General features: G+C 41.6%; 1 protein-coding gene across 1 annotated transcript; it reads left to right on the top strand.

Moving 5' to 3' along the window:
• Positions 1 to 11,801: 11,801 nt before the first annotated feature.
• THBS1 (thrombospondin 1) lies at positions 11,802 to 27,127 on the top strand. Its single transcript, XM_068684267.1, has 22 exons — positions 11,802 to 11,951; positions 12,047 to 12,129; positions 12,365 to 12,942; positions 13,475 to 13,550; positions 13,804 to 14,000; positions 14,178 to 14,303; positions 15,753 to 15,846; positions 16,818 to 16,991; positions 17,372 to 17,548; positions 17,871 to 18,044; positions 18,220 to 18,347; positions 18,450 to 18,602; positions 19,079 to 19,297; positions 19,772 to 19,879; positions 20,253 to 20,412; positions 20,786 to 20,904; positions 22,171 to 22,405; positions 22,748 to 22,975; positions 23,110 to 23,381; positions 23,798 to 23,895; positions 24,003 to 24,142; positions 24,812 to 27,127. Exons 2-22 carry the CDS (start codon positions 12,060 to 12,062, stop codon positions 24,817 to 24,819), a joined length of 3,534 nt encoding a protein of 1,177 aa, XP_068540368.1. The 5' UTR covers positions 11,802 to 11,951; positions 12,047 to 12,059; the 3' UTR covers positions 24,820 to 27,127.
• Positions 27,128 to 27,469: the final 342 nt, after the last annotated feature.

Genomic DNA, 27,469 nt, shown 5'->3' with positions numbered 1-27,469 from the left:
CAACAATGAGTTCCATCTCCAGCCAAAAAATAAGCTCTGAGGAGCAAATGCTTTGCTTACTGAAATCATGGAGGAAAAAAAAAAAAAAAAATCCCTGAGATTTTCTTAGCATCACTTCCTATACAAACACTCAGAAAAGAGGAGACAATAACAAAGAGCACAAGTCAGAGCAACTCTGCCATTCAGGATCAGAGTCCAGGCTGCTCCTAACTACTTGCTGTTCCTGCCCTCACTGGTAACTCTCTACACACCTAAAAGTACACCCTCACAAGCAGCACAGTTAGTAAATTGCCAGTAAGCTAAGCTATACAGTTTCAAAGGGCCCCAGCCAGACACTGGGCAGAGAATATAGAAACAGAAGCCTGCTAAAGGCCCAGTGAAATTCTGGACCTATGATTACAGTTAATTCTGCTTTAAAAATATGATAAACTTTAAAAAGCAACAGGCCCATTGTTAATGTCAAATCCTTAACCTAAAGCATTTCCCTTTGCAAAGATTTTTGCATGAGCTATAAAGCATTTCCAAGCACAAAAAGTTCATGCATGAGGTTTTGTTTGTTTGTTTTGTTTTTAAAACAAAACCTTCTCCTAACTAGCCCTACTCTCAGAGAGGCCTCTTCAATTCTCTCACCTTCCAGGAACCTCACTGAGCCTTCAGACCTTAGCCCTGTCTCATTTAGCCACCTGCATAAGTTTTAAACTTTGCTAATGCAGTTCAACAGAGGCCTCCTCATCCCTTCCAGCGCCAACAGCAGTTTTCTCCTACTGGATTTTTGTAAAGATCTTATACAACCAGTTACACTCTTTTTCTGCCAGCTTTTGACTCAAATGAGTGAAAGAAGCTTGGTGGGATCTGTGAAATAGATCTATTATTTGTATTAATTGTACAGAGGTACAATTTTATCGACCTCCTTGAATTCATAACAGCATCTTTTACTTGATTTGCTGTCTGTACTTCATAACAGTCCCCAAGTTTGTGCTGTGGCCCTCACTGAAGAGACAGGCAGTCAGAGGTATGGGTAGCTGATCTGACTCGCCCCACAGAAGGCCAGGCATGTGAATGGCGAGGCTCAGTATAGACTCTCCATCCCTTGCACTGCCACCAAACGATCCCATGGATGTTCCCTTCTCTTCTTCTGGACTACTCAAGTTCAATATTTTGCTTCCTACGTGACTCTATAGTTATTCTTCATGTAGCAACCTCTGTGGTCTTTTTGATGATAGAGAAGTTTACGTTTTAATAATTGCCTATGCAGAATTACACAAGCTGGGAAGGCAAAGAATTAAGTACAAAACTGACATTCCAAAACAGGGTAAGCTTCCCACTGTAGAAATAACAATGGTAATTAAAGAGGAGTTTTGCAATTATAAAGATGGTTTAACTATGAAAAGGAAATAAATGAAAATACTCTTGGTGTCGCTAACATCCTTGCATGATGAAAAATCTGCAAGCTAATTTTCTTAAAACATCATTTACAGGGAGAAAGTAATAAGCCAACAGGCTCTAAAAGCAGACGAATTACCATAAATGAGTTAGCATTCCCCCCATAAATGTATCAATGCATGCATTATAAATACTGTCAGAATTTCCTTTTTGTGGTTGCAAGTGGCATGCCAATTAAAAACCCCATAACCTTTATATACATACTTTCTGCATTTCAGTTGTAGGTATTTGGTTATATGGTCCCCTCTAACCTATTAATACACTCAATATCTTGTTTATATATGAAGAAGTTCAGGACACAGAGTGTCTTTTTTGCATGAAGAAAACTTCTCATGTTTCTTTCCCGTCAGAATAAGATGTGGCTAGCAATCCATTCCCCTTAATAAGGATGTCATTAAGGAAGAGAAAGACTGTTTTGATTGACAATACAGTATGTATGCAAAACATGCAGATAGTGATGTAGTCAATGGCAGCTAGCTCTTCAGGGTCAGGACTCAAAATTGTGGTCAGGACTGACACAGCAACATCTCACTAATATCACATTCTAACTGTTCTAACTTATTAAAGTGAATCCTCTTTCACAACCTCATGGCCATATGTATTTGGGTGCAAAGAGACATGCGGAAATCCCCATCTCCAGTTTAAGTTCAGACATTTAGTTAGTTGCTTCCAAAATCCAGAGACCCAACTGCTCAGAGAATTAGAGAATTTCTCCACAAACATGCCTTTCCTTAATATATCATAGGCAATGGGGTTGGATTTCTGTGGGTTTTTTTTCCCCCCAACCTACATGGGCTACCTGACCTCAAATAACATCTTCCAACAGAGAAAAAAGGAAAGCATGAAGGCAAATGCCTACTTTTTCATGTCAATCACACATTCCATTGCCTTTTTAGTTTCTGTCTTCCAAAAGCTTTGATTAAACATGACTTCCTACTTGTTCCTAGACTGGTTATTTTGCATGGAGTATTGCTGGCTCAGAATAAACATCTTGTCAAATACAAAGCAACACAGATTAATTTATTCAGCTGTACAGGGGTTGTTTCTAGTATATGATGAACTGAAAAGCTACAAGCTGATTCATTAACCCCATAAACTAAATGTCTTCCTGATTTTAATCTTTTTTTTTTTTTTTTTTTTTGTCTATTTTTAACTAAAAGCAGAAAATCTCTTTTTATCTCTCCCTGGGGTTATATACTTTTAAAAATGCAATATATATGTGAATTGGAGGCTGTACCTTAGTCCTGGTTTCTGACTATTGTTCACATCTGAAATATGTTCTAGCAGTCCTGTTTTGTTGCAGCTGTATGGTAAATAGTATTATCTCTATAGCATGGAAAAAAAAAAGGAAAAAAAAAAAAAAGTTGTTCAGAGCCACAAAGCTAGCATTCGGTTTGTTAGCATTCTTAGCTCATGGGGTATGTTCATAGGCCACAAGAGGCAAATACGTATATTGGAATTCAAACAGTGCATACAGCTGTTTCTCAATAAGTAAAGTCAGTGATGAGAGAGAAAAGCAGAAAGTTAGAATTAAAAATGTCCAAAACAGATAGGCACGTTGGGTCAAGAGTGTTGTGTTTTTAAATCTTTCCTGCCTAAGAACGTGAGCAAGAATGCCAGATGTGCACACATGCATGCAAAAATGGGTAATCTATAGGAGTATCTCTGCATCAATAAGTCAGCTCTAAAGTATGTTTAGCATCTTTCTGCACAGGGAAGATGAAGGCAGGGAAAAGCCCCTAAGAGAAAATTGTAGTTGGTATCCCCAAATCATGACATTTATTGCTTGTGAAAAATGCTGGGCTGCAAGTGTGAGTCACTACAATGTTTCACCTAGACAAGACTGGGGGACAAGACTGAAAAGAAAAAAAAGAAAAAAAAAAAAAAAAAAGATGCAACATCTGCCTAAATGGACAATGCAGATAGTCTTGTGCTAACTCCACTGATACACTGAGCCAGGTAGACATGCTCCAGCTGTGGTATAGAGACAGTGCCCATTAGCACTGTGCCTGAGTTCATAAGCGTAGCTGCAAGGCTGTATATTTTACTTTCCCAAGACAGGATAGTATGCACTTGCAGATACAGACACTCAAATTACATTCCAGTTTCTGCCTCGGCTTGATATTTTCAGATAGGTTCCTTTGGTCAACATTATCTGAACAGCCTTCAAGTTTGGATACCTGCACCACTGCAGAAAATCAGGCTTACTCTTAGGAAGCAAATTACTTAGATTTGGCTGATTTGGCAAAGGCTGTTTGGTGGGAACACAAAACTTGCACTGGCTGGTTTTGAAACAGTTACTGCCAAAACTACATACCTCTAATTTTCATCCCTGCAACTGAATAGTATAACCCTTTACAAGTATTTAAAGAACATTCTTGGATACTTTTGTTGTAAATGTGGTAATACTGATATAATAATTTCCAAAAAGATTATAAACTTTCCTGGCTTGCTCTGCACAGGTGTATCAGATTCTCAGCCTTCATGTACTTTGGTAAAGTTGGCTAAAACCATGCTCAGATACAAAGAGCTCTACCCTACAAACAGTCTTGTATGCAAAATAACTAAGGTGAAATTCATCACAATGAAGGCCAAATTCTGTACTCGGGAACAAGAAATCAAATACAAAGCGACAATAACTGGCAAGACAACAAAAACATTGACAGGACTTGAGGTCTATGTTAAACCGTAGATAAAACACAGATTAATCATATGACACTGTTGCAAAACTAAAATTAAAAGAAAGAAAAAACAGACCACCATGCCAGCGTACACCACCAGGACTATTTTATATTAAAGAGAGTAATTATTTCTCTAAGGCTTCAGCTGGAACACTCCATATAGTTCTGGTTACTGTGCTTTTCAAAATGCTAAAGAAAAGCTGGATAAAGTCCAAAGAGAAGAAGAAGAAAAGGTTCAGAAAATATGACCTATGAAGAAATTGGATTTGTTTAGTCTAGCAAACTGAAGGGAGACATGATAGCAGGCTTTCATGTATGAAAGATTGCTTGTAAGGGGACAGTAACCAATCTCTATGTCCACTGAAGGAAGGACAAGAAGAAAGCAGTTCAGTTTGCAATAAAACTGTGTTATGGAAGGGCCCCTACATATAGAGAAGTGTAAGCAACTGCATGGGGAGGCTAGAGCATCTTACTGATCAAAGGGTTACAAAAACAGGTTGGGCAATTATGCCCTTGGGATAGTCTGCTAGACTTGAGCATGGTTAACTGCCATCTTGCGTATCTCCCCATCCACCCTTGCCTAGCTCTCTGAGCTCTGAGGTGCCAGTCAACAACCCCAGCTCCTTCTCATATCGACAGCCTCGACTATCCACTCTACATCCTCCCTTCCCTGCTTACCTCACTTACATATTGTCTAGGTGTAAGGAAGCAAACACTGGGGCTGGTTAAATAAAAGCAAGGATGGAGCAGCTGATTGGCCATATAGCAGCTGAGTGGTTCATAAAATAACCCGACCAACACCTTTACCTGTGTAATTTGGGTTGCCTTTATTTACTCAGCTGCCAATTTTGATGTGACTTGTAAGGACTTCCATTATTTAAGATTTCTGCTCCTCTGTCAGTTTTTTGTTTTACTGTTTGAAAACAGATTTAAAGTTAGTAGGTAAGGAGGGTGATGGAGTGTGGTCTGCTACACAGACATAGCTGGACATGCAGTGTGATCACATATGCCTCATTTCCTTAGGAAATCAGGCAAAAAATTCTACTCCTACTAACTCCACTTCATTCAAAACAAGGATAAAATAATTTGGATGTCTTCATTTGCAGGTCCTAGCAACTACTGCTACTGCTGTGTTCATTAAATTGAGGTGCTTGTTAACAAGGGCAGGCTATAAAACAATACGCTAGGCTGTGAATTTAAGTTCCCAATGTCCCACCATCATTTCCTAGGGGACTTTCTTGATATTGAGTGAAAGTACCCCTAGGAAGAGCTGTTGTAGAGTGCTTTAGCTTCTTTTTTTTTTTTTTGACCAAGTTTTTAGGCTTCAAAAGGGCCATACAAATTTTTCCTCGGTAGAGATTAAATGGTTTCTCTAATGTTACTGGGATTTGCCAGATGGTCCTATTTCAGATATTCTAAGTAGCTGTGTTTAAGTGAATGTAGACGTGGCTGGAAAGTGGGAAAGTTGAGTTTTGTTTTTTCAGGGGAGAGAGGAAGGTATGTGTTACACATCACACTTGTTTATCTCCTGAATGACTCTGTCCAGAACAGTTTGATCTACTCCACATGCTGTACAATTAGGCAACACTGCAATATCAAACACAGTGCAAATGCAACTTTCTGAAATTTCCTCCCATTCCCAATAGCAATTATGTGAAACCATTTGGCAGACAACTTTTAATTGCTATATGCATTATGTTATATGTGATTTGAATTTAGGAGACATGAGTCACAGCAGGCTGCACTTCTAAACAGAGCAGCATAAGAACCTGACCCTGAAGAATTTTATTTATGCCTTATTCATTTGAGCAAGGGCTAATGATGTATGAGTAAGGCTTTGCGGGACTCAACACTGCTGTTATGACCTCTGGGATAAAGAAAAAGGCCAGACGTGATCAGAAACTGGAAGAAACATGCCCGTAATTTCTAAGCACTTTCCATCTCATATATGCACATTACGCAGCTTGCAGTTCCATTAAGTAGCAGCATGCATGGCTGTTTTGGCTGGGGCGTGTCAAGGATTCCTAGTCATAAACTTCACAGATCATTTTATATGCTCAAAATAATCTCTTGGCAAGACTTCTTACTTCCCTGCCCCCAAGGCATTGTTTGTAATAAAAGCCTGCAAATAACTATAGCAAGCAATTTTGTTTTCCAGTCTCCCTCCTCAACATGAAAAAGAACCTCTTCCACTCTGCACTCTTCCTACAGTGTCTGCCCTTACTCCGTACGTGCACGCTGTGTAGCAGCTGCTCTGTCAGACTCCTGCAGATCTTTGTGCAGACTAAGGGAAGGGCTAAAAGTCATTACTTTTTATTTTGTGACTCAACAGTGAAGATCAGCATTCCCCTTAGGTTGTTAATCTAGACCAAGTCCATAAGACAGGTAAACTGTGACAAAGGCTGCTCTATCAGTTCTCATGTAAGTGGAAAAAGCAGACAGCTGCACTTGTGATAACATGCAGGAGACTTAGGAAATTACAATCCTGGCTTTTTATTTCTCTATTTCAGTCCCTTCCAGCCACTGCATTTTAAGCAACAGCCCTTTAAGAAATTCCCGGGCACACCACCTCCTAGCACAAAATTACCCTTCCTTCTCAGGAGCACATTGCTGTTTATTCATCACTCCTGTTATTTATTTTAAATGCATATCTTTCAAGTTGTGTAATGACAGCACAGTCCTTTTTTAATATACGTTATTCCCTTTCCCTGTCACATGACCACCAGCAGGACCCAGCTATGCATTGCACAGATCCTTCACTGCCCCTTTCTCTGACGCTGGCAAGAAATTATGCAATATTAAGTCATGGCATTATTAAGAGTGCTGCATTGGGCCCATGACTAATTGATTGCTTTTACCTAATTAAAAGAAGAAAAGAACAGAGAAAGACACAGCATTTTGTTTCAATGTGGTTACGTATTGTGGTAAAATATATATGTTCTATCTTGTGTATAACCAAGTCCTCCCCGATTGTGTAATACGAGGTTAACGCTGGAGATGCTCTGATTGAGACGTGAACAATAACTTAAGTCTTTTCTTTCCTGTGTCTGAGATTATCTGGAAATGAATATAAGCTCTGCAGATGCTTGTTTACAACACACAAAAACTTACTGGGTCACAGACCGGTAACATGTGAACGTGCAGCTTTCATTCACTTTATGGGATCAAAGGTCCCAGGACATAAATGTACAAACATATGTACGAATGCTTACCTCCACTGAGCAAAACATTTGAAAACGCATGTCCACAAGTATGCCCTGAATTCTAATGAAAACCCTGGAAATTCAACCATGCGCTTGAATTTCAATACATGCTCTAATGATTCACTGACTAGAAATACCTTGCTGAGGCAGAGACTACGTGCCTATATCTAAGGTTACCTTTGATCCACTGCTGACAAAGGAAGTACATGAAGAAGCCTTTTGATAGGAAATACTACTTTTTGTCCTCTTTATTCCTTCATAGACAAAGGAAACCCACTTGAACTGTGAAGCACAGTAAATGTTTTGGGTTTCAGGAATAGGGTAAGGGAGTGGGTTTTGCTTCATACTTCAAATTCTATTTCTTAAAAAGAAATAGATGAAAATGAAATAGATGAAAAAGAAATGCTCTTTTCTTCTAAGGAAAAAGGCCGAAACATGACTGACAGGCTTCACTTTTTCTCTGGAATTACAGTAGTACAAAACCGTATGCTACTCCTGTATGAAAATCCCGTCTCTACAGTTAATTTGTTTAAAGCACATTCTTCTCATCAAACTGGACTACATTTGCTAACTCCCAAATCTGACTAACAGTAGACAAATGTGCTATGCATCCATTATAATTCAGAAGAAACTCAGCTGCAAATCTCTCTTCTTATTAAGGGGTTAAGACTCAGTTCAATAAACTAGCTATCCATTAATCAGACATCTCAGTTTCCCACACATGCTTTGATATGGGAACAGCCCTGCATTCGATGCAAGAACTTCAAAGCTAAAAATATCCAGCTTGATTTTTATATGCAGCAAGCTTATAGCTGTAATTTGCATAGGGAATACGCCCGCAAAGAAAGAACACTGATAAGCAGGGTACCCTTGTCAAGCACATATGCACAGACACAAGATAGATTTGCCGAACAATGATGAGCTGAATTCCACTGAAGGGTTATGCCCTGCATTCACATATGCACTCCTCAACAGGTATCTGTTTCCCTGGGACCTAACTGTTACCATCCTTACTGATAGTACAAGGAACAGCAATGGAGAATACGCCACAGAATGCCATAAATGGTGAGATCTTCCTCATCCGACTTCAGCCACTGAAACTAAACTAGTTACTTGTTTCTGTAGGAAACACAGAGCACCTCTAGGAGGAGATAAACATCACCTGAAAATGAGATCTTCTGAAGACTGTTTAACAGAGGTAGGACCTAACCAGCAAACAAAAGTCTACCATTCAGATGGGATGTACAATGAGTTCCACTGAAAGCAAACCAAAATAATTTTGTGCAGCATGAAAACTTTTTAGACCTTTGCTAACTTGTAAAATGATGACAATAAAACTGGCAATAATAAACAACCCAACTCTATGTCTTCAATGCTATTCCACGGAGTTCACATTTTATGTATTTACGTTTATGTTCATATTCCTTATATCTTTATTAAAAGGCATATTGGATATTTTTAAAGCTTTCCTTCTACGTGACTAAAATATACCAGATAAACTTGTGTAATTTAGTTTAATACCATGCAATTCAAAAGCATCTTTGTCATGTACTTAGTCTGCCCTATTATCCCTAAATTGCAGTTTCAGGATAGGTTATTAAGATTTAATTTTCTATTTATGGAACTATCGATGCAAAAAAAAATATTTTTTTTCTGTGTGCTAGGCGTTAACAGTATATAGAGATTCTAGACAGAAGGTCCTACCTAGCGAAAGGTTCATTTATTATAGCTACCACAGTTCTTTGTGGCTTACCTTAGAATGGAACTATACTTGAAACCACACCGACTGATTATTTTTAACAAATTTGCATACTAAAATCAGAGCAGATCTGCTATTTGCATTCTTGTACCTTACTATTGTGCATGTGGATGTGAAACGCTGTGTGGTATAATGTGGCAGCATGCTCAATTTGCTCATCAGCTGTTCTGCTGGGAAAGAGGCTAATGACCGCATGAAGAGAGCAAAGCAATCTCAGCTAGTATCAAATGTGAGCTGTTGCAGAGCTCAGACAAGCTGAAGATCCAGTTCTAAATTTCTTCAGTTTTTGCTTCCAACATCTGCACTTTAGAAACCATATCCATACAAATACTTGGATCCCGACCCTCTTGCTGAAAATTAATCTGTTTGTTCAAGTTGATAAAGAGCTTATGAAATAACTGACATTTTCCACTGAAAGGCTTTTATGGAGTAAGCAAAATCATTCTGTGTACAATAACTGCAATAGTTCAAATTAATTCTGCATATATCACCAGTGAAATGAATGGCACTGTAATAGAAATTAATCTTTCAAATCCTTAGGGTATCATCAACATATTAGCTAAGGCTGAGTCCACAGCTACAATGGAGTGAGACCACATTTACACTTACAAAAGTGAAACCATTATCAATGTTGTCCTAACTACTTACTGTATATCCACTGCTTATTTCCAACTCCATTTTTTTGCAGTCTCAAATGAAGCAATATTAACTAGCTTGGCAGTTGTAACCATATTCTGCAATTAATATTCAACAGAAGTGAAAAAGGACCCTGAACTCCAGAGAAAGGGAAAGGATGTGATTCCAGGATTCACCACAAGAGTGATCAATGGATTCACCACACAAAACATCCAGGGCATGCCATCCTGGGATCTGGCTACTGCTTTTAACAGCTCATGTTCTTGAACATATCCAAATGACAGCAGGTAAATTCCACTAGAAGCGTTTCAGCAAGCCACTCATCCCCTGCCCACTAGGAATCCCAACATCAGCAGTAAGAGTGTGAATTGGTGTGAGCTCACAGAGGTCAACGGAGCTAGGCTTGCACACTGTGACAAGACCTTGAACCTAGAGGTGGAGACTCGGTAAAATTATGGGTCAGATTATTACCTCTGTCATTGTGGTGAATTTCTGGTGTAATCAGGCAGTTCAAGGTTGAATTGATTTTCTAAAGACATTCTTTAAAATGTAAAGATGGGTCCAAAAGACAAAATTTTCATCTCAATTTGAGTATTTTTCCAAGCTGTGAGGAAGTTTGAGTTGTTCTACATGGGCTCCAACAGGTTTTTAGGTAGCCCTGAACAGCTTGTTTCAGAATGACCACTGACTGAGGTTACATGGATCTCACACCACCCTCCAAGCAGGAATATTCTGATGAGACTACAGGTTCATCCATACACTTTTGGGTGAAATAAGAAAGAAATTTTGGATGTTAGTTTTCATTTTGAGGGGGATGGTTCCTGGTTGCCTGCCCCAATTTCCTCACTTCATGTAAAAACACTTTTGAGGTTCTCTTACAGCCTTTCAGATCTACCCTCAGCTTGACTTGGAGCCACATGAAGAAAAGCTTGACTGTAACACTGCTAAAGACGTGCAGTCACATGGGCAGCAACATGACTTCTGTGAGACGACCCCCCGCAGAAAGTCACTGGTTTGTGTATAGGGCTTGGCGGACTGAATGCTGAGGATTACAGCTGCCTGCCAATGTACCCTGTCCAGGTAGGATCACTCAGCACCTCTTTCTTGCTGGTTGTTTCCCATCAGGGCTCTCATCACTACCAGCATCCAACTCTCCCTTGCTCCCAGCTCTTTATCTTGTGGCGCTCGAGGCTTTCCTTCTACACAACAAAAAGCCCCTGTTTCTGAGGATACGCTCTGTCCTTTAAGTTCGAGGGGCAGCCCCTGGTTTCGGCTGTGCCCTACCACACGCAGTCCTGCAGCTCTGTCACTCCGAGCCAGTTTCCGAGGGCACCTCCCGGGACATCCCGCACGGCGCCGCCGCCTGGCGCAGCAGCCGGGCTCAGGCACCGCTCGGGGCTGCCAGGGGCACCCCGGTTCCCCCCCAGCACACAGCGGCCCCGCTCCCCACACGTGACGAGGCTGGCACCGCGGAGGAGCTGCCCGTTTGGGGACCTCGCTTCCTGGCAAGCGGCCTGGGGTCGCTGCTGGTCACAGCGCGGCCAGACAGCCGGGACAGCGCCCGGCGCTCCCCGCACCTGCCCCCGGGGCCACCCGGCACCCGGCTGAGGCGCTGCCCGCCACTTCAGGCTCTGCCCGCCGCCGCCAGCGCCCCACACGAGGCCGCGAGCGGCCCCCATCCCGCGCCCTGCCCCGGGGGCGCCCCGGGGACACGTCTGTCACCGCGGGGGCAGCGCAGCGCAGCGCAGCGGGACGTGCCGCCCCCGGAGCCCAGCCCGGCCGGGCCGAGCCGCCGCTCGCGGGGCGCCCCCAAGCGGCGCGGCCGGGAGCCCGCCCTGAGGCGCGGGGCGGCCGCGCGCTGCCCCCGCCGGTCCCAGCCCCGTCCCCGCCGCCCCGCCCCGTGCCCGCGCCCGCGCCGCGCGTGCCCCCGCCGCCGTTGCTCCGTCCCTGGCCGCTGCGCGCCCGGCGCACGCCTCCCGCTTCCTGCCCCGGCGGCGCTGATTGGCCCGCCGCGCGCCCAGGAATGCGGGCGGCCCTTTAAAGGCGCGCGCGGCGCACGGCGCCCGCACTGCTCCCGGCAGCGGCACCCGCACGGCTCCCGGCACGCGCCTCGCCCCGGAGCGCTCGGTGCGAGCCCAGCCGCAGGGAAAGGAAGGAACGGAGAGGAGCAGAGCGCAGCAAAGCAAAGCAGAGCAGAGCAGAGCAGAGCGCAGCGCTGCACCCCCGCAGGTAAGCGCTGAGGCGGCTCCCGCCGTGCCCGCGGCACCTGCCCCGCGGCCGTCGGGCAGCGCCCGGTGACCGCCTCCCTTTGCCGTCCCCCGCAGGCAGAGCTTCGCCATGGGGCCGGCGGCGCTCCTCGTCCTCGTCCTCCTCCTGCGCGGCGGCTCGGAGGCCCGGCGCACGGCAGGTAAGGTGCCGGCGGGGAGGGATCCCCGGGGGGGGACCCGCTGGGGCTGCCCCGCTCCCAGCCGCTGCCCCGGCGCTGTCCCCGTGCCGCCCGGCGCTGTCCGTGCGCTACCGGGGCGCTGCTCCCAGCGGGTCCCGCTCCGCTCCGCCAGCGGGGCGCTGAGCAGCCCCGGCGGGGGCACGGTCGCGCCGTGTCTTCCCCGTGCCTTACGGTGCTTGCTCTCGTCTCTCCGCAGAGTCCAGGGGCGATGATAACAGCGTCTTCGATCTCTTTGAGCTCATTGGCTTTATTCGCAAGGGAGCTGGGCGCCGGGCGCCCGGGGTGCACCTGGTGAAGGGACCCGAGTCCTCCAGCCCCGCTTACCGCATCGAAGATGCCAGCCGCATCCCTGCTGTCCCTGACGCCAAGTTCCAAGACTTGTTAGATGCCATCCATGCCGAGAAGGGCTTCATCCTTCTGGCCACTCTCCGGCAAGCCAAGAAAAGCAGAGGCACGCTGTTGGCTGTGGAACAGAAGGATGGCTCTGGTCATGTCTTCAGCCTAGTTTCAAACGGCAAGGCAGGCACCCTGGACCTCAGCCTCTCCGGTGATGGCAAGCAGCAGTTGGTGTCTGTAGAGGATGCCTTGCTGGCTACGGGACACTGGAAGAACATCACCCTGTTTGTGCAAGAAGACCGGGCTCAGCTTTATGTAGGGTGTGAGAAAATGGAAAATGCTGAACTGGACATTCCCATCCAAAACATCTTCACAAGGGACCTGGCCAGCAGTGCCAGACTCCGTATCGCCAAAGGAGGAGTCAATGACAACTTCCAGGTAAGGCGTCGACTTGTGTTTTTGCCTAGTTATCTTCTTTCACCTGCCTTGAAGGTGCATTAGGTAATCAACCTGCTTAACAGCTAGGGAGATACAGGTAATAGGGAAGAACAGTTCTGCTTCTGTATGTCTGATCTGTACCGCCTCTAGATCTACTAAGCTTTAGCAATGGAATTTGAAGTATTAGATTTGCGGAGCTAGAACTCTCTGTAGCAGTAAGTAGAACCTGAAGCTTCTGAACAGGTAGTTGTAACTTGAGTGCTCAAGTTACAAAAGATTCAGGGATTCATGCTTTATTTCTTCCTGCTTGAAAAGTTGCCAGGTCTTTGTGGTCAGGGCTGAGAATGTTAGGAAGCAGGGCTTGTTATCGTTCAGGAGAATAAGGTCATTTGTTTCACCTTGCCATCTGTCTTGTGAAACTACTCTTACTGAACTTAAGTGACCTTAAACGTCTACAATCTCTCGCTGTGCAACTTGCACTCCTTTCCTTTGCAGTTGCTGCAAGTAGCTGTAATTCTTCCTCTGTCCACAGGGACTGCTGCAGAATGTGCGGTTTGTCTTTGGAACGACTCTGGAAACTATCCTGAGGAACAAAGGCTGCTCCAGCTGTAAGTCTGCAGTCTCCTAAATCCAATGACCTATTAAATATAAAATTCCTCAGTGCATTAGAAAGACAAGTTGAAACAGAACTCAGAAGTATGCTGACATGCAAATCCACATTGCATAAGAAATAAGATTATTTTTTTTGGAGACACCCTAATGAATCTGGTGGCAGCTGTTTAACAGGTGCTACACTGGAATGATAAATGCACATTATTAAAAAATGTGATGTACATAAAGTTTATTTCCTTTGTCTCTTAGCCACTAGTGCAATCATTACTTTGGACAACCCCATGAATGGTTCCAGCCCAGCTATCCGCACTAATTACATTGGCCATAAAACAAAGGACATCCAAGCTGTCTGTGGCTTTTCTTGTGATGAACTAACCAATATGTTTGTGGAACTGCAAGGGTTACGGTCCATGGTTACAACGCTTCAAGACCGAGTTCGTAAAGTGGTGAGTACTGGTTAAAATCACAGTACTTTTCGTTAACTGTCACTTAATGAATTGTAAGTTGTCCTTTGAGCTCAGATAAACAGAAATAGCATTCTAGCTATAAATTCTGTGGAAAGGGGTGTTTTCTGTATTAACTTCTAATTATCTTCCCTACTTCTTTCCCCTGACCCCCTTAAGACTGAAGAAAATGAGCTCATTGCCAAAGTGGTCCAGATTACTCCTGGAGTATGCATTCATAATGGGATCTTGCACAAAAATAAGGAAGAGTGGACTATTGACAGCTGTACTGAATGTACTTGCCAGGTAAGATTCCTTGCATTCATAAATTCTCTACACATAGATTCATGACTTGAAGTTATAAGAATTCTAAATAACATTTTCTTTGAAAGAGCAAATCCTACACAGAACTGGATGTGCTATCATACCAGAACTGTTCAGCTTGTATTTTATCCTGCTAGGTTTCTGGTATAAATGTAGCTTTCATGTAGTGTTACTGCAGTAGTACTTTGAAGAATTATATAAAATATCACTGATAGAGAAGTTAATGCACATTTAATACCATAATTTGGGGTGTCTCTGCTCTTTACATAATCCATGCATAAACTTAAAAGCTAGCAGCAATAGACAGAACATACTTAGTGTACTTAGCTTTCCTCCCTGAAATACTTTGAATCCATATTCTGTCATCATAGAATCATAGAACAGCTCATGTTGGAATAGACCTTAACCATCCGGTTCCAACCCCTGCCATAGGCAGGAATGCCACCCACTAGACCAGGTTGCCCAGGGTCTAATCCAACCTGGCCTTGAACACCCCTCAGGATGGGGCATGCGCAACTTCTCTGGACAGTGTGTTCCAGTGCCTCACCATCCTCTGACTGAAGAATTTCCTCCTAATATCTTAAAAGAATTTTGGGGTATCAGTCAAGCAAAGAGCAGGTTAACTTTCCTGATGCTGTTTAGAAGCTAAAGGCTGAGTATTTGTAGATGTGCAATCCAGGATGTCTCAAAGTTCTGCATCTGCTTCTGTCTCTTGGCTTTATATTCAGCAAATGTTACTGTGACTTCTGCCTCTGCCAGTCTCCTTCCTACCAACCCTCTCATTCAATGTTGGCTGCAGTTGCCTTTAATATAGTCATCTGCATGGGAAAACAGAGGGATTAAAATGGCAATCATGAGGGCCTTCTTCTGACCAAGCTGCTACCTTCAAGAAGTAAAACTACAGGCTATGCTTTAGCTCTCATTCAGGCTGGAGGTGGGCAGCTTTTATTCGGCCTGCTTGGCTTAAAGATCAAAGACCTTAAAGTATAAGTTATGGATTTCATGGTGCCTCAGCCAAGTCCACTAAACTCATTTTATCTTCACCATATAATCAGCTTAAAGCCATATTAACAGAGGAGAAAGCTGGCTTCTTGGTTCTTTCCCTTGAAGTCTGACCTTATGCTTGGGATATCATGTGGTAATCCTCTTGCTAGTTTCTGGTAGTTATTCTTGATCAATGTCTGCAAAACCAAATACTTTTCCTCTGGACTGAAATAGTTAAATGCTATGGATGGAGGGCAAGAATGGGATGAAGTTTGACTAAGATATAAATCATGAGTAGTTCCAGGTATCATCTCTAGATACAAGAGTTTCTGTTTTGAGTTTAAGTTGAGCTGCAGAAAAGACTTTATCACTTGATCTTTTCAGCTCGAAGTTCAGACTCCAAAGTTATGTTTATATTTGCTTATTGTGATTCTCAATTCTTTACAGAACTCTGCCACTATATGCCGCAAAGTGTCTTGCCCTCTCATGCCTTGTTCCAATGCCACTGTGCCTGATGGGGAATGCTGCCCCCGATGCTGGCGTAAGTACTTAATACCTTCACATTTGTACAGCATTCTGTTCTGTCTTGCTAGACCATCATTGCTGTGATGTACACTGCAACTGGATATAACTGTACGCTGCTGGAGTAAGGTTAACCTGATGCATCTTTTGATTTGAAACTCAAATAACCATCTTCTACTGAAAGAATATAGAAATAGCCTGTACTGTAGAAAGCTGCTAACTGCTGCTTACCATAGGAATTGCACGTGTCCTATTAAAATTACTATATCTCCAACAGGTTTTAGATATTCCTGTCCTTTATGTAGAGAAGGGAGGGATCTGGGGATACATTTAACTACTCTTAATCATGATGATCTAATGGAGCTCTGAAATTCAAAGAATATAGAATATCAAAACCAGGCAGGCAGAACATGCTTTCGAGGTGTATTAGACAGCTCCAGTGTCTTGTATTCACTACTGAATACCTTCTAGTAGTGTAAGCTATTTCACATCTCAGCAAGTTAAAATATTCCAAGTAACGCTGTCTTTCCATATCTGTAAAGTAGCTATAAACCAAGCATAATCATAATGTTTAAATGGGTTTCTAGACAGCTTCTAAATACAGTTCCTTATTAATAAATAAGGAACTGTAATGATCAGTTTCCTTAAATGAAGCTTGTATGCAATTGGCCTCTGCTGCTATGGCTAGATTTCTTTTCTCCCTTGCAAACAAAACTGCTAATTGAACTTTTTCTTAGTGAAAAACTTTGCAAAACTGACTGAACTAGTATTGGTGATTAGCCTATGTATCTTACATAAGTATTTCAGATGACTTTTCTGAACTCATCATTAAGTGATGCATGTAAGCACTAAATCTTTCATCTTGTACAGGAAAGGAAGATGCATGTAGATCTTGAGGGCAGTTGTGTATTTGTAAGAGAACAACGGGGGGACTATGGGAGACATACTTAGTCTTATCCAGGGCTGTAACAGAGCTGCACCCCTTTACAGCTAGCGACTATGCAGATGATGGATGGTCTCCTTGGTCTGAATGGACTTCATGTTCGGTGACCTGTGGCAATGGGATTCAGCAGAGAGGGCGTTCCTGTGACAGTCTCAATAATCGCTGTGAAGGGTCTTCTGTACAGACTCGGACTTGCCACCTTCAGGAGTGTGATAAGAGATGTAAGTACTTAATCCACTTAATCTGGTAATAAGATACAGGCTGCTTTTAGTGGCTTAGTACTAACAGCAAAGATCATCCTGTTGCTCTATCACTGAGATGGAGCATTGGCTTCTAGCTTTAAGGACTAATATTAATCAAGTAAAGTGGAGCAGATAGCTTATGCAGTAAATAAACGTGTTTGGGCATGGCTTCCCAGATTAAAAATTGATGCCAATTCTGGTGTGCAATTCCCCTAGCAATAAAATAGCTTTATCTGTGATAGTGTTAAGGCTCTCCAATAAAGAGCTGTTGGCACAATTCTGGTACTGTGTTTTAAGTGCTGTGCAGTTAATCTCTTAAAAGTCTTCTTTGAAAAGTCTAATACACATCTCGTTTGTAGTTAAACAGGATGGTGGCTGGAGCCACTGGTCACCATGGTCATCATGTTCTGTCACTTGTGGCACGGGCATGATCACTAGAATTCGTCTCTGCAACTCTCCAGTACCACAGCTGAATGGCAAACCTTGTGAGGGTGAGGCAAGAGAAACCAAGTCCTGCCAGAAAGATCCTTGCCCAAGTAAGTGTACAGTTGCTAATCACTATTCGTTAGCTTAAACAGTGAACTTCTGAAGTAGAAAATTGCTATATAATGTATTTTTAGCAGTCTTTTCTCTTTAAAATTAGATGTGGGCTAGGTAAAACCTTACAGGTTAGATTTGGACAAAGCTAAATTGTTTTCTATGGTAGTTGTGGTCTGACTATTCCATGGAGCCTATTAATTAGGGCTCCTTCTGTGAGCTATGTCTCAAGTGCTCTCACTATGGAAGTCTAGTCCCTAGTTTGAACCTGGTAGCTTCCACTTAATTTAAAGTTATGTTTCAACTTGTATTTCCCTTCAGTTAATGGCAACTGGGGACCATGGTCTCCATGGGATGCTTGCACAGTGACATGTGGAGGAGGACTTCAAAAACGCAGCCGTCTCTGCAATAATCCTGAGCCTCAGTATGGTGGGAAGACCTGTGTAGGTGAGGCTAAAGGAACTCAGGTCTGCAACAAACAGGACTGTCCAATTGGTGAGTATCCCTTTCCCATAAATATCTAAAGGCTGTAGTCAATCTTGACAGTAATGTTTAAAAAGTATGCCAAAGCCTGTAAAACTCAAGTGCTGGAATTTTAAACTGGCATATTGGCAAGACAGTGTTATAGTAGCATAAGTGTCTATAACCTTAACTTTTACTTGTTTCTCAGATGGGTGTCTGTCCAATCCCTGCTTTGCTGGAACTACATGTACCAGCTCACCTGATGGTTCCTGGAAGTGTGGTGCCTGTCCTGCTGGCTACCATGGTGATGGTATCCACTGCGAAGATATTGATGAGGTAGGAAGATAAGAGTTTAACTTAAAAGGGAACAGAAGAAAATAAGAACTACCAATGTATTAAAAATGCTAACTGTTTTCCTGTCTCGCTCTTGCATTAAAGTGCAAAGAGGTTCCTGATGCCTGCTTCCACTTCAATGGAGTGCACAGGTGTGAGAATACTGAACCTGGGTACAACTGTCTACCTTGTCCACCACGTTTCACTGGGACACAGCCATTTGGTCGTAGTGTTGAGGATGCAATGGCTAACAAACAGGTATTTTCAACTCTTCTGGCTTACTAAAGCTCAAGGTTTCTACATAGTAGAAAGCAGCTATGTATTTCAAGGAAGAAGGACTTTGTCCATGTTCTGTGATTCAGAACAAGAGAAGCATTAAGCAATTGTAGTTGGAGTTCAAAATGTTCTTAGCTTTTTTTTAAATGTCCTCTCCAGCTACGGAGGGTTCTAATGTTGCATGTAATTTAGGAGAGCAATTGTGTAAGTATGCACTTATGATCCAACAGCATGTATCTTAAAAGATCTTTTAGTGTTTGGGTCCATCTGAAAAGATATTTTACAAAGAAAAATAACTGTTTAATCTACTCCAACAACTGTCTTAAAAGTAATACAAGCTTTTATTTTCTGAGATGCCAATGATCAAAACAGGCATGTCTCCTTTATGTATTGTCAGAATCTGGGGGAAAAGGAGGGATAAAAAGATCTTTGGATTTAATTTCTGTGTGGTCCTCTAGGTCTGCAAACCAAGGAACCCATGCACAGATGGAACACATGATTGCAACAAGAATGCCAAATGTAACTACCTTGGCCACTTCAGTGACCCAATGTATCGCTGTGAATGTAAACCAGGCTATGCTGGCAATGGCATAATCTGTGGAGAAGACACTGACTTGGATGGATGGCCAAATGAGAATCTTGTCTGTGTTGCTAATGCGACTTACCACTGTAAAAAAGTAAGTTTATCTATGTAGCTATTAAACTACCCTCTTTGTGAAGAAAAAAAAAACCTACATATATCCCTCTGTCACTGGTATTGCTAGGAGGCCCTTAGTGTTACTTTAAACATTCCTGCAGCATGGAGGGGGGGAAAAGAAGCCTCAAGTTCTAAATGTTTGTTAGAAGTGTCCTAGAAGGAATCTAGTTTAGACTATACCTATATCAGCTTTGCTTTGACAAATATCTATCTTCAGGAGAAGTACAGAATAATAAGAATCTCAAAAGCAGCCAAGTGTTTCATTAAAAAATTATTTGAGCTATGGCTTTCAAAGACTCACCCTTGCTATATGACTACCTAAAATCAAGAGAATTACAGTATGATTAACCTGATTGAGGTATTATGATTTTGCCTAATGACTATATCTTAACAGCTAAAATCCCTATTGTAATTGTGCCGAAAGCAAATACATCTGTACTTTTATCCTTCCTAGGATAACTGCCCTAATCTCCCCAACTCTGGGCAGGAAGACTATGATAAAGATGGGATTGGTGATGCTTGTGACAATGATGATGATGACGATGGTATTCCTGATGACCGGGTAAGCCAATGCAAAAGAATAGCCTTTGAGAATGTAGCTCTCCTGTTCCCCTTCTTAAGGCTGGGGTTTACCTTCTCTCCTTAGTTTTAGGGGAGAGGACCATAGGAAACTGCCACTGACAGCAATCCCAGAAGCCTTTCTATATGCATAACTATACAGACAAACCTTCTGCAGCTAGGCTGAGCTTTGGGAAGTGAACCTCTATTATTCAGCCACTCCCATGCTTATGCAAGCAGTGGGGAGTTCTGAGTTAGAAGCATTCTAGTTCTGTTCTCCTGCCTTTTGTTTCTCCATTCATATAGCAGTGTAAGCAAAATCTGATTAAAGCTTTAACTTGACAGTTTTTTTAAAACTTGATTTCTCTCTCTTGCAGGACAACTGTCCGTTCATCTACAACCCACAGCAGTATGACTATGACAGGGATGATGTTGGTGACCGTTGTGATAACTGCCCCTACAATCACAACCCTGATCAGATTGACACTGATAACAATGGAGAGGGAGATGCATGTGCAGTGGATATTGATGGAGATGGTAGGTGTCCTCTAAACACCTTTTCCTAATCAGACTGATCAAATGCACCTGATATACTACTGATTTCTTACTAGGAACTCATGTGAACACAAGTTATCATCTCCAGTGGTTTCAGGATATTAAGACTATCAAAGTAATGCTTACAGCTAATGGAAATTCACTTTGAAATGTATGCATTTTGGCACAGTTAAGTTTTAGCTCTGTTCCTAGAAGGAAGAGGAACAGAAACATGTGGTAGAGCTAGTGATGAAGTCAGGTTTCAAAGTGTTCAAATGCTTTCAAAAAGTTATCAGGAAGCGTGTAGCTTTGTATAGTCCTTTGTGAATGCATGTTAAAAATGTTTAAATGCTACAAACTCCTCTTAATTTTGCAGGGGTTCTCAATGAAAGGGACAATTGCCAATATGTCTACAATGTAGACCAGAGGGATACAGACTTGGATGGTGTTGGAGATCAGTGTGATAACTGTCCACTGGAACATAATCCTGACCAGGTAGAGGATTTGCATTATATAAGTAGAACATTGGTACAGTATCCTGTGTATTGTAGAATATTTAAACAGCAGAGTACAGCTTAAATTTAATTTCTGACACTAACTAATTTGCCAAATGGTGCCTTTATCAAATAGCATTTCTTCACAGTTCAAACAGTATATTTTCCAAAAAGTAATTCTAAAGAGGAGCAATTCTAGAGATCCATGGGACTATGACATCTACTGCTTTTGTTAACACCTCTTAGGTTTGTTAACTGTAATGATTTTTTACTGTAAGGATTTAAAATACCTGGGAGCATTTCATGAAATACAGAAGGGTAGCAACCATCCTTTTCATTAGCTTACTGTATTAGCTTATTGTATATGTAGTCTATGACACATGCAGGTGGCTAATCCTACAGAAATTCTCATAGCTAGTCAAGACCTTCTAAACCTAATAATGGATTGCAAAGCTTGCTTGCTCTGAAATCTGGTTCCAGTCTTCCTAGGATAGAAGCAATAGACAAAAGCCTTAAACATGTTTTTAGGGCTTGCAGGATGTATTATATATTCAATATTAGAAGTAGTTAATATTTTGACCTGATCATACCAGAGTTAAATGCTGCTTTGCATTTTGCTTAAACACAATTTCTTTAATTTTTAAGTCCAAAACAGTTAAGTTTCAAAGACTTGCCTCTTCCACCAATAAGGTGAAAGCAGCATAGCTTGCTTTTCTCTAGGGAAAGTATATGACACTTGAAGTTCCCCTTTATAAGACTTAAGGGGAATCCAGCCTCTCACAACTTACTGGCTCAAAAACAGTTGAAGACAAATGGATAAGGCTTGTGCTGTCCTGTCCAAGGCTTCATGATTAGTAAAGTACAGGGCTTTAGGATTAATAGCTTCAGGGAAATAACTGGAATGATTGAAAGGTTAAAGGTGTTGCAAATCAGTGAAATCTAGTTAAGTACTGTCTGTAGCCTAACAGCGGTATTACTTAAAGGATTTAAACTGAGACTACAAATTTCTTGAAACTTACTTGTCACTCACTTAACTACTTGCACTCCTTAGAAAGGATCTTCATCCACTTTTTACCCTATTCTCTACAATTCATTCTCCACAATTTACAGGCAATGTCTCGTAATGCAAAGTCTGAATATGTCTCTAATACCTTACTGTAACCATCTTATCTCTTAAAGCAGAAATCCTATTTAACTCAAGCTATTAAGGCTCTAATTTCAGTTTAAGTGGCTTATAATATGTTCCTTATTGTTTTCCCATTCTTAGGAAGACACTGATTCTGACCGCATAGGTGATGAGTGCGACAACAACCAGGACATAGATGAAGATGGCCATCAAAATAATCTTGATAACTGTCCCTATGTGCCCAATGCCAATCAAGCTGATCATGACAAGGATGGAAAAGGTGATGCCTGTGACCATGATGATGACAATGATGGTATTCCTGATGACAAAGATAACTGCAGACTGGTTGCCAACCCAGATCAAGCTGATTCTGATGGTAAGATGGCTACTACCATAGTAACATTTTAAGACTATCTCCCAATAGTTCATATCTTTTTCATGCTGTTTAGGGTGGGACAGATTATCCAAGTAAGATTGTCTGCACTGATATTATAGTGCTCCTTAGGAATAAGGAATAAATGACTTATTGGCTAGTGTATGAAGTATCAGGCTGGAGTGAAAGTAACTTATGGCTTCTGTAGTCTGCTAGCAGTACCTGGGCAGTCTGAGCTTTGCAGTGAAGCTTTCAACTCCAACTTTCAAGACTTGAAAAACTATGCTAGCAAACAACAAATGTCTGCTCAGAATCAGTCATGGTGAAATTACTTGCATCCTGCAGGTGATGGACGTGGAGATGCTTGCAAAGATGACTTTGACCAAGACAGTGTGCCAGACATTGATGACATCTGCCCTGAAAATGTGGACATTAGTGAGACCGACTTCCGAAGGTTTCAGATGATTCCCCTGGATCCCAAAGGGACATCCCAAAATGATCCAAACTGGGTTGTGCGTCACCAGGGTAAAGAGCTGGTTCAAACAGTCAACTGTGACCCTGGCCTTGCAGTCGGTAAGGGAAACTCTTACAGGCATTACACTGGGTGGTGTGTGGGGGAGAGTGGTGAAGACAAAACTGAGAGCTTAATAAGCTTCAGAGTTGCAAAAAAACAGAACCTCAGACTTTTTCTCTTAATGCCCATGTAGGTTTTGATGAATTCAATGCTGTGGACTTCAGTGGCACCTTCTTCATCAATACAGAAAGGGATGATGACTATGCTGGCTTCGTATTTGGCTACCAATCTAGCAGTCGTTTCTACGTTGTCATGTGGAAGCAGATCACACAGTCTTACTGGGACTCCACACCAACCAAAGCTCAGGGCTACTCAGGTCTCTCCATCAAAGTAGTGAATTCTACTACAGGTCCAGGAGAACACCTTCGTAATGCTCTGTGGCATACAGGAAACACTCCTGGCCAGGTAAGAGAGGCACTGATAATTTAATCCTTGTATTGTAAGGCATACTGTTCTTCCAAGAAGCTGAAGACTTTCAGGGGGTCTGCAAATGCTGCTCAGAATGGGGTAGATTTTTTTGGCAATATAATAATGTTAATTATGTAATCTTTTGCATGATTATGGATAAAGTTAACAGGATTACATGCTGCAGATAAGCTTTCCAGCAGTGGTGAATCAATTGATTCTGGACTGCTAGCATAGGCTTACTTTGAAATATCTAAATAGAAATTTAAATGCAGGTGATCTCAAAAGAGATCACAACCATTACATAACCTGCTGACTACTTGAAGCCTTTGCTACTCATAAAGACTACAGTCAAGGCACCTTCATATCAGAACTTCTATCTCAGACCTCTGGCTAACTGAAATCCTATTTTGTAGGTAAGAACTCTGTGGCATGACCCTCGTCACATAGGCTGGAAAGACTTCACTGCATACAGATGGCGCCTTAGCCATAGACCAAAGACTGGCTATATCAGGTAAGCATCACCCTTTAATCTTAAGTAACTGTCACAAGAAAACTGGATGTCTGCAGAAGTAAACCTAACAGAATCTTGTCAATGACTAAACTATTGTCTCTTTGTAGAGTTGTAATGTATGAAGGGAAGAAAATCATGGCAGACTCAGGACCGATCTATGACAAAACTTATGCTGGTGGTCGGCTAGGATTATTTGTCTTCTCTCAAGAAATGGTGTTCTTCTCAGATCTTAAATATGAATGCAGAGGTAAGGAAGACTTTGTATTGAGGAGATCCTATACAAATGAACTGATTATCAAGAAAGCTGCTCTCAAGAGAATAGATCAAAAAATAAGAGCTAAGGGGGAAGTTCATCCATGATCTTGCATGGCTTGGTTTCAAGTGAGTTTTGCAGATAGAAATGGGAAGAGTTTTTGATAATCTTCAGTTAAAACTTCAATGCAGAAAATGTATAAAATCTTCAGAATATTTCTATCCTGCTCATTCAAAGTAACAGGAATCCCAGTTTCATACCTGGAACAGGCATCTCTTAAAGATATTGACTAAAATGAATCAACAGCTGACAAAGTGAAAGGTGAAAATGCAAAATACTGACTTCAGCAAGAGTGTATGACATGGGAAAATACTCATTTGCTTAAAAACAAGTGAAGTACAATATGAACAGCCTTCTGCTCTTGCAGTTCAGTGGTAATATGTGCATGTGACTAGTTCCAGGTGCCCTAGTTGCCCTTACACTGTGACTTCAGGAATTGTTATGTAATGGTTATATGGACTAACGTCAAACTTCAAGAAAGTACCTAAGTGCTTTCAATATTCTTTACCAGTATGTTCTTTACAAATATCTCTAGGATTTGTCTTAGACTTAATCATGTATAATACAGAAATACTTCATGTCTTAATCTTCTCTTTTTCACAGATCCATAATCCTAAGGTTATTGGATTCAGAGACTATTTTAAAATGCTGGTATTGCACCTTCTGAAACGTTTAGCCTTACAAATCCTGGGACCATTATATTACTCCTTCCTCTCTTCTTTCTGCGTAAATGTGGACTCGAAACACATTACCTGCCTCAAGAGAATGCTTTTGAGAGAATGAAAGTGAGAACATACTTGGTATCTGACCTCTGCTGAAATGGAAGGAAACAAATGTGTCTTGCAAATGAGAATTGTCTTCACTGAACAAGCACACTTCTTTCAGTAGGAAAGACATTTGTTTGCTGTTTATCACAGTGCAGTGTCACTGCCTCTCTAACTGGAGGTCCCATGGAGTAGCATTTTTAAAAAAAAAAAACATCTTTGGATGTGCTGTGGACTACTTAAACTGAAGACCTTTCATTGTGTGGGGGAAAGGGGCTTTAGGTGGGAGGGTAAACTCCCCAAATCTATATGGGGGGTGGAGTTTTTAATGGGGTCTCTGCTACCTTGGTTTACATCCATGTAACTTGCAGAAATGATTATCCTTGTATATGTTGCATCTTTCAGATGAAAACACAGCCCTCAATCTTGCTTGGGTGGGTTAGATCAGCTGTTCTACACAGGACAAAACATATCTTAAAACTGATTTCCATGATGGGAAGAAGGATGCAAATTGGCACACTGGATCACATGAGCTGGAAAACTGGGATTTACAATAAGATTCTGTTTTTTCCTGGTTAGATGCAGATCTTTCTTACCTTTTAAATGTTTTCTTTCAGATATGGTGCCAGAAAGCACCATCATCTCAACTAGCACTGTGCTGTTCATAAGGAAACAAGCATGTGCTTCACATTTTATGGTTAAAAAGGCACAAAAAAAATAGTAATAAACATTCCTTTTCTACATGCCATAGATGCTTTAAACCCTTCACTTCTTTGGAGGGGAGGGGGCCTGTAGATAAAATACTGAAATTGTAAAATATTTATTTTTACCTATCTTTGATATTATGACTGAGGGATTATTGATTAAAACAATGAGAAATGCGTCAAGACTATCCACCTAATCATTGTTACAAGTCTTCACAACTGTAAGATTGTAAATACAGATTATTTATTAACTCCTCTATATTGAAACTAGAGGGTTTTAGTTGAGCAAAATCTTGTTTGGAGCAGATAGTGGTGATGTATTTGTTACAAAGAGCAGTTTTCCCATAATGGCTTTGAGGCACAGGGAAAAGTGGCAGGGTGGGGAATGGAATGTTTGTTTTTCTCAGTCTGAGCTCAGTGCTGGCTTTTCCTTTCTTTGTGCAAGGCAGTTGGTAGCCTGGCAGTCAACTGTGCTGCTGTGTTAAAACTCAAGCCCTTTCAGATGGGAGCAGTTCCTGTCTCATCCATCGTACTAGAGCTGAAGGAATGCTGTTTATCATCTTAGCAGTTACTGAGTGCTGTGAAACATCTGCAGTGCTCTACTACTGGTCAGCAGGCCTGATATAGAAGCAAAATACCTGCCCTGAGGAGATTGCAGAAAGAGGCACAACGACTACAGTCAATAACCATTTAGTCTTGCTATTTGTGCTGCTGCACACTAATTATTGTAACTATCAATGTGCAGTTCCTAAAAAAAACTTCTTCACAGCCTGGATAGAATTTCAGGAACTTCTTGCAGAGGAGGGAGAGGGCTTGATGTATGTTAATAGACTTTTTCCCCATAGAAGGGGCAGCATTCTTATGCCTATAACATTTCCTTGTCTTTTCAAAAAAGGAAAAGAAATGAATACAGTGAAAGTTTTACATACAAATATTACCTCATTATTGTGTGACTGAGAAAAACCTTTGGATTAAGCAGAGTTCAAATGTCTAACAAACTTTAAAGCTACTGTAGTACTAAAGAGTTAATGCTGTACATAGTCAAACATTTCTTTGCAGAAAAGTGTATTCCCAGTAAGGAAATGGCATTGGAAAAACATGTCAAATACAATTTCTAATGTTATATTTTTCTGTTATCTTGTATACCATTGCTTGTATTTTTATAAATTATTTTTCTCATTGCCATTGTAACAGTTAATCACAATTGTGTAGATATGCTATTTAAATAATTTATCATGAAATGCTACCTGTAGAGTTAGTATTTCTATTTTTATAAAATGTTTGCACACTGAAGATTTTTTGCTTCCCTCCCCATGTTTTTGCTAGCGTAATTTTCTAAGAACATGCTTTTTTTGTAAACGTTTTTAACCGTTTTCAAGTTGTGTAAGTTGTACAATAAAGCTTCTTATGTACAAAGAACAATAAACCAACATGGACATTTATATTTACAACTGTGTTATCTAATGTTACTTTTGTTTTGTAATAGTTGTGGGCCACTGCTATGCACTACCTAGCTTTCTTATTCGTATCAAATTAACTTTCAAAGCAAGATATCTCTACGCTCTCTACATTATGACTAAACAGGACATAGATGAGCTTTCACCCCAGCTATAACAGCTTTAACTGAGCTCTTTTGCAGTTCACTATCATGGAACAGTTGCTAAAGGCAGTGCTGTGGGCTCCTCTAACTAGACACAGCCACAGTCCCCTTGGTAAAGCCACAACAGAAAACAAATGTCTGAGGGATCCTAATCATCCCCAGCCAAGCCTACTTCATCTTTCTTTCTCTCACA

Source organism: Anas acuta, chromosome 5, assembly GCF_963932015.1.
Source record: "Anas acuta chromosome 5, bAnaAcu1.1, whole genome shotgun sequence".
Lineage (NCBI taxonomy): Eukaryota > Metazoa > Chordata > Aves > Anseriformes > Anatidae > Anas > Anas acuta.
Note: the sequence above shows the minus strand (reverse complement) of the source record. Positions and strands in the feature narration are given on the sequence as shown.

Coding starts and splice junctions, on each gene's coding strand:
- THBS1 (XM_068684267.1), top strand. CDS start 12,060: ATGGGGCCGGCGGCGCTCCTCGTCCTCGTCCTCCTCCTGCGCGGCGGC. Junction 18,603..19,078: donor ATGCAATGGCTAACAAACAG/GTATTTTCAACT, acceptor GTGGTCCTCTAG/GTCTGCAAACCAAGGAACCC. Junction 22,406..22,747: donor AGATCAAGCTGATTCTGATG/GTAAGATGGCTA, acceptor TGCATCCTGCAG/GTGATGGACGTGGAGATGCT.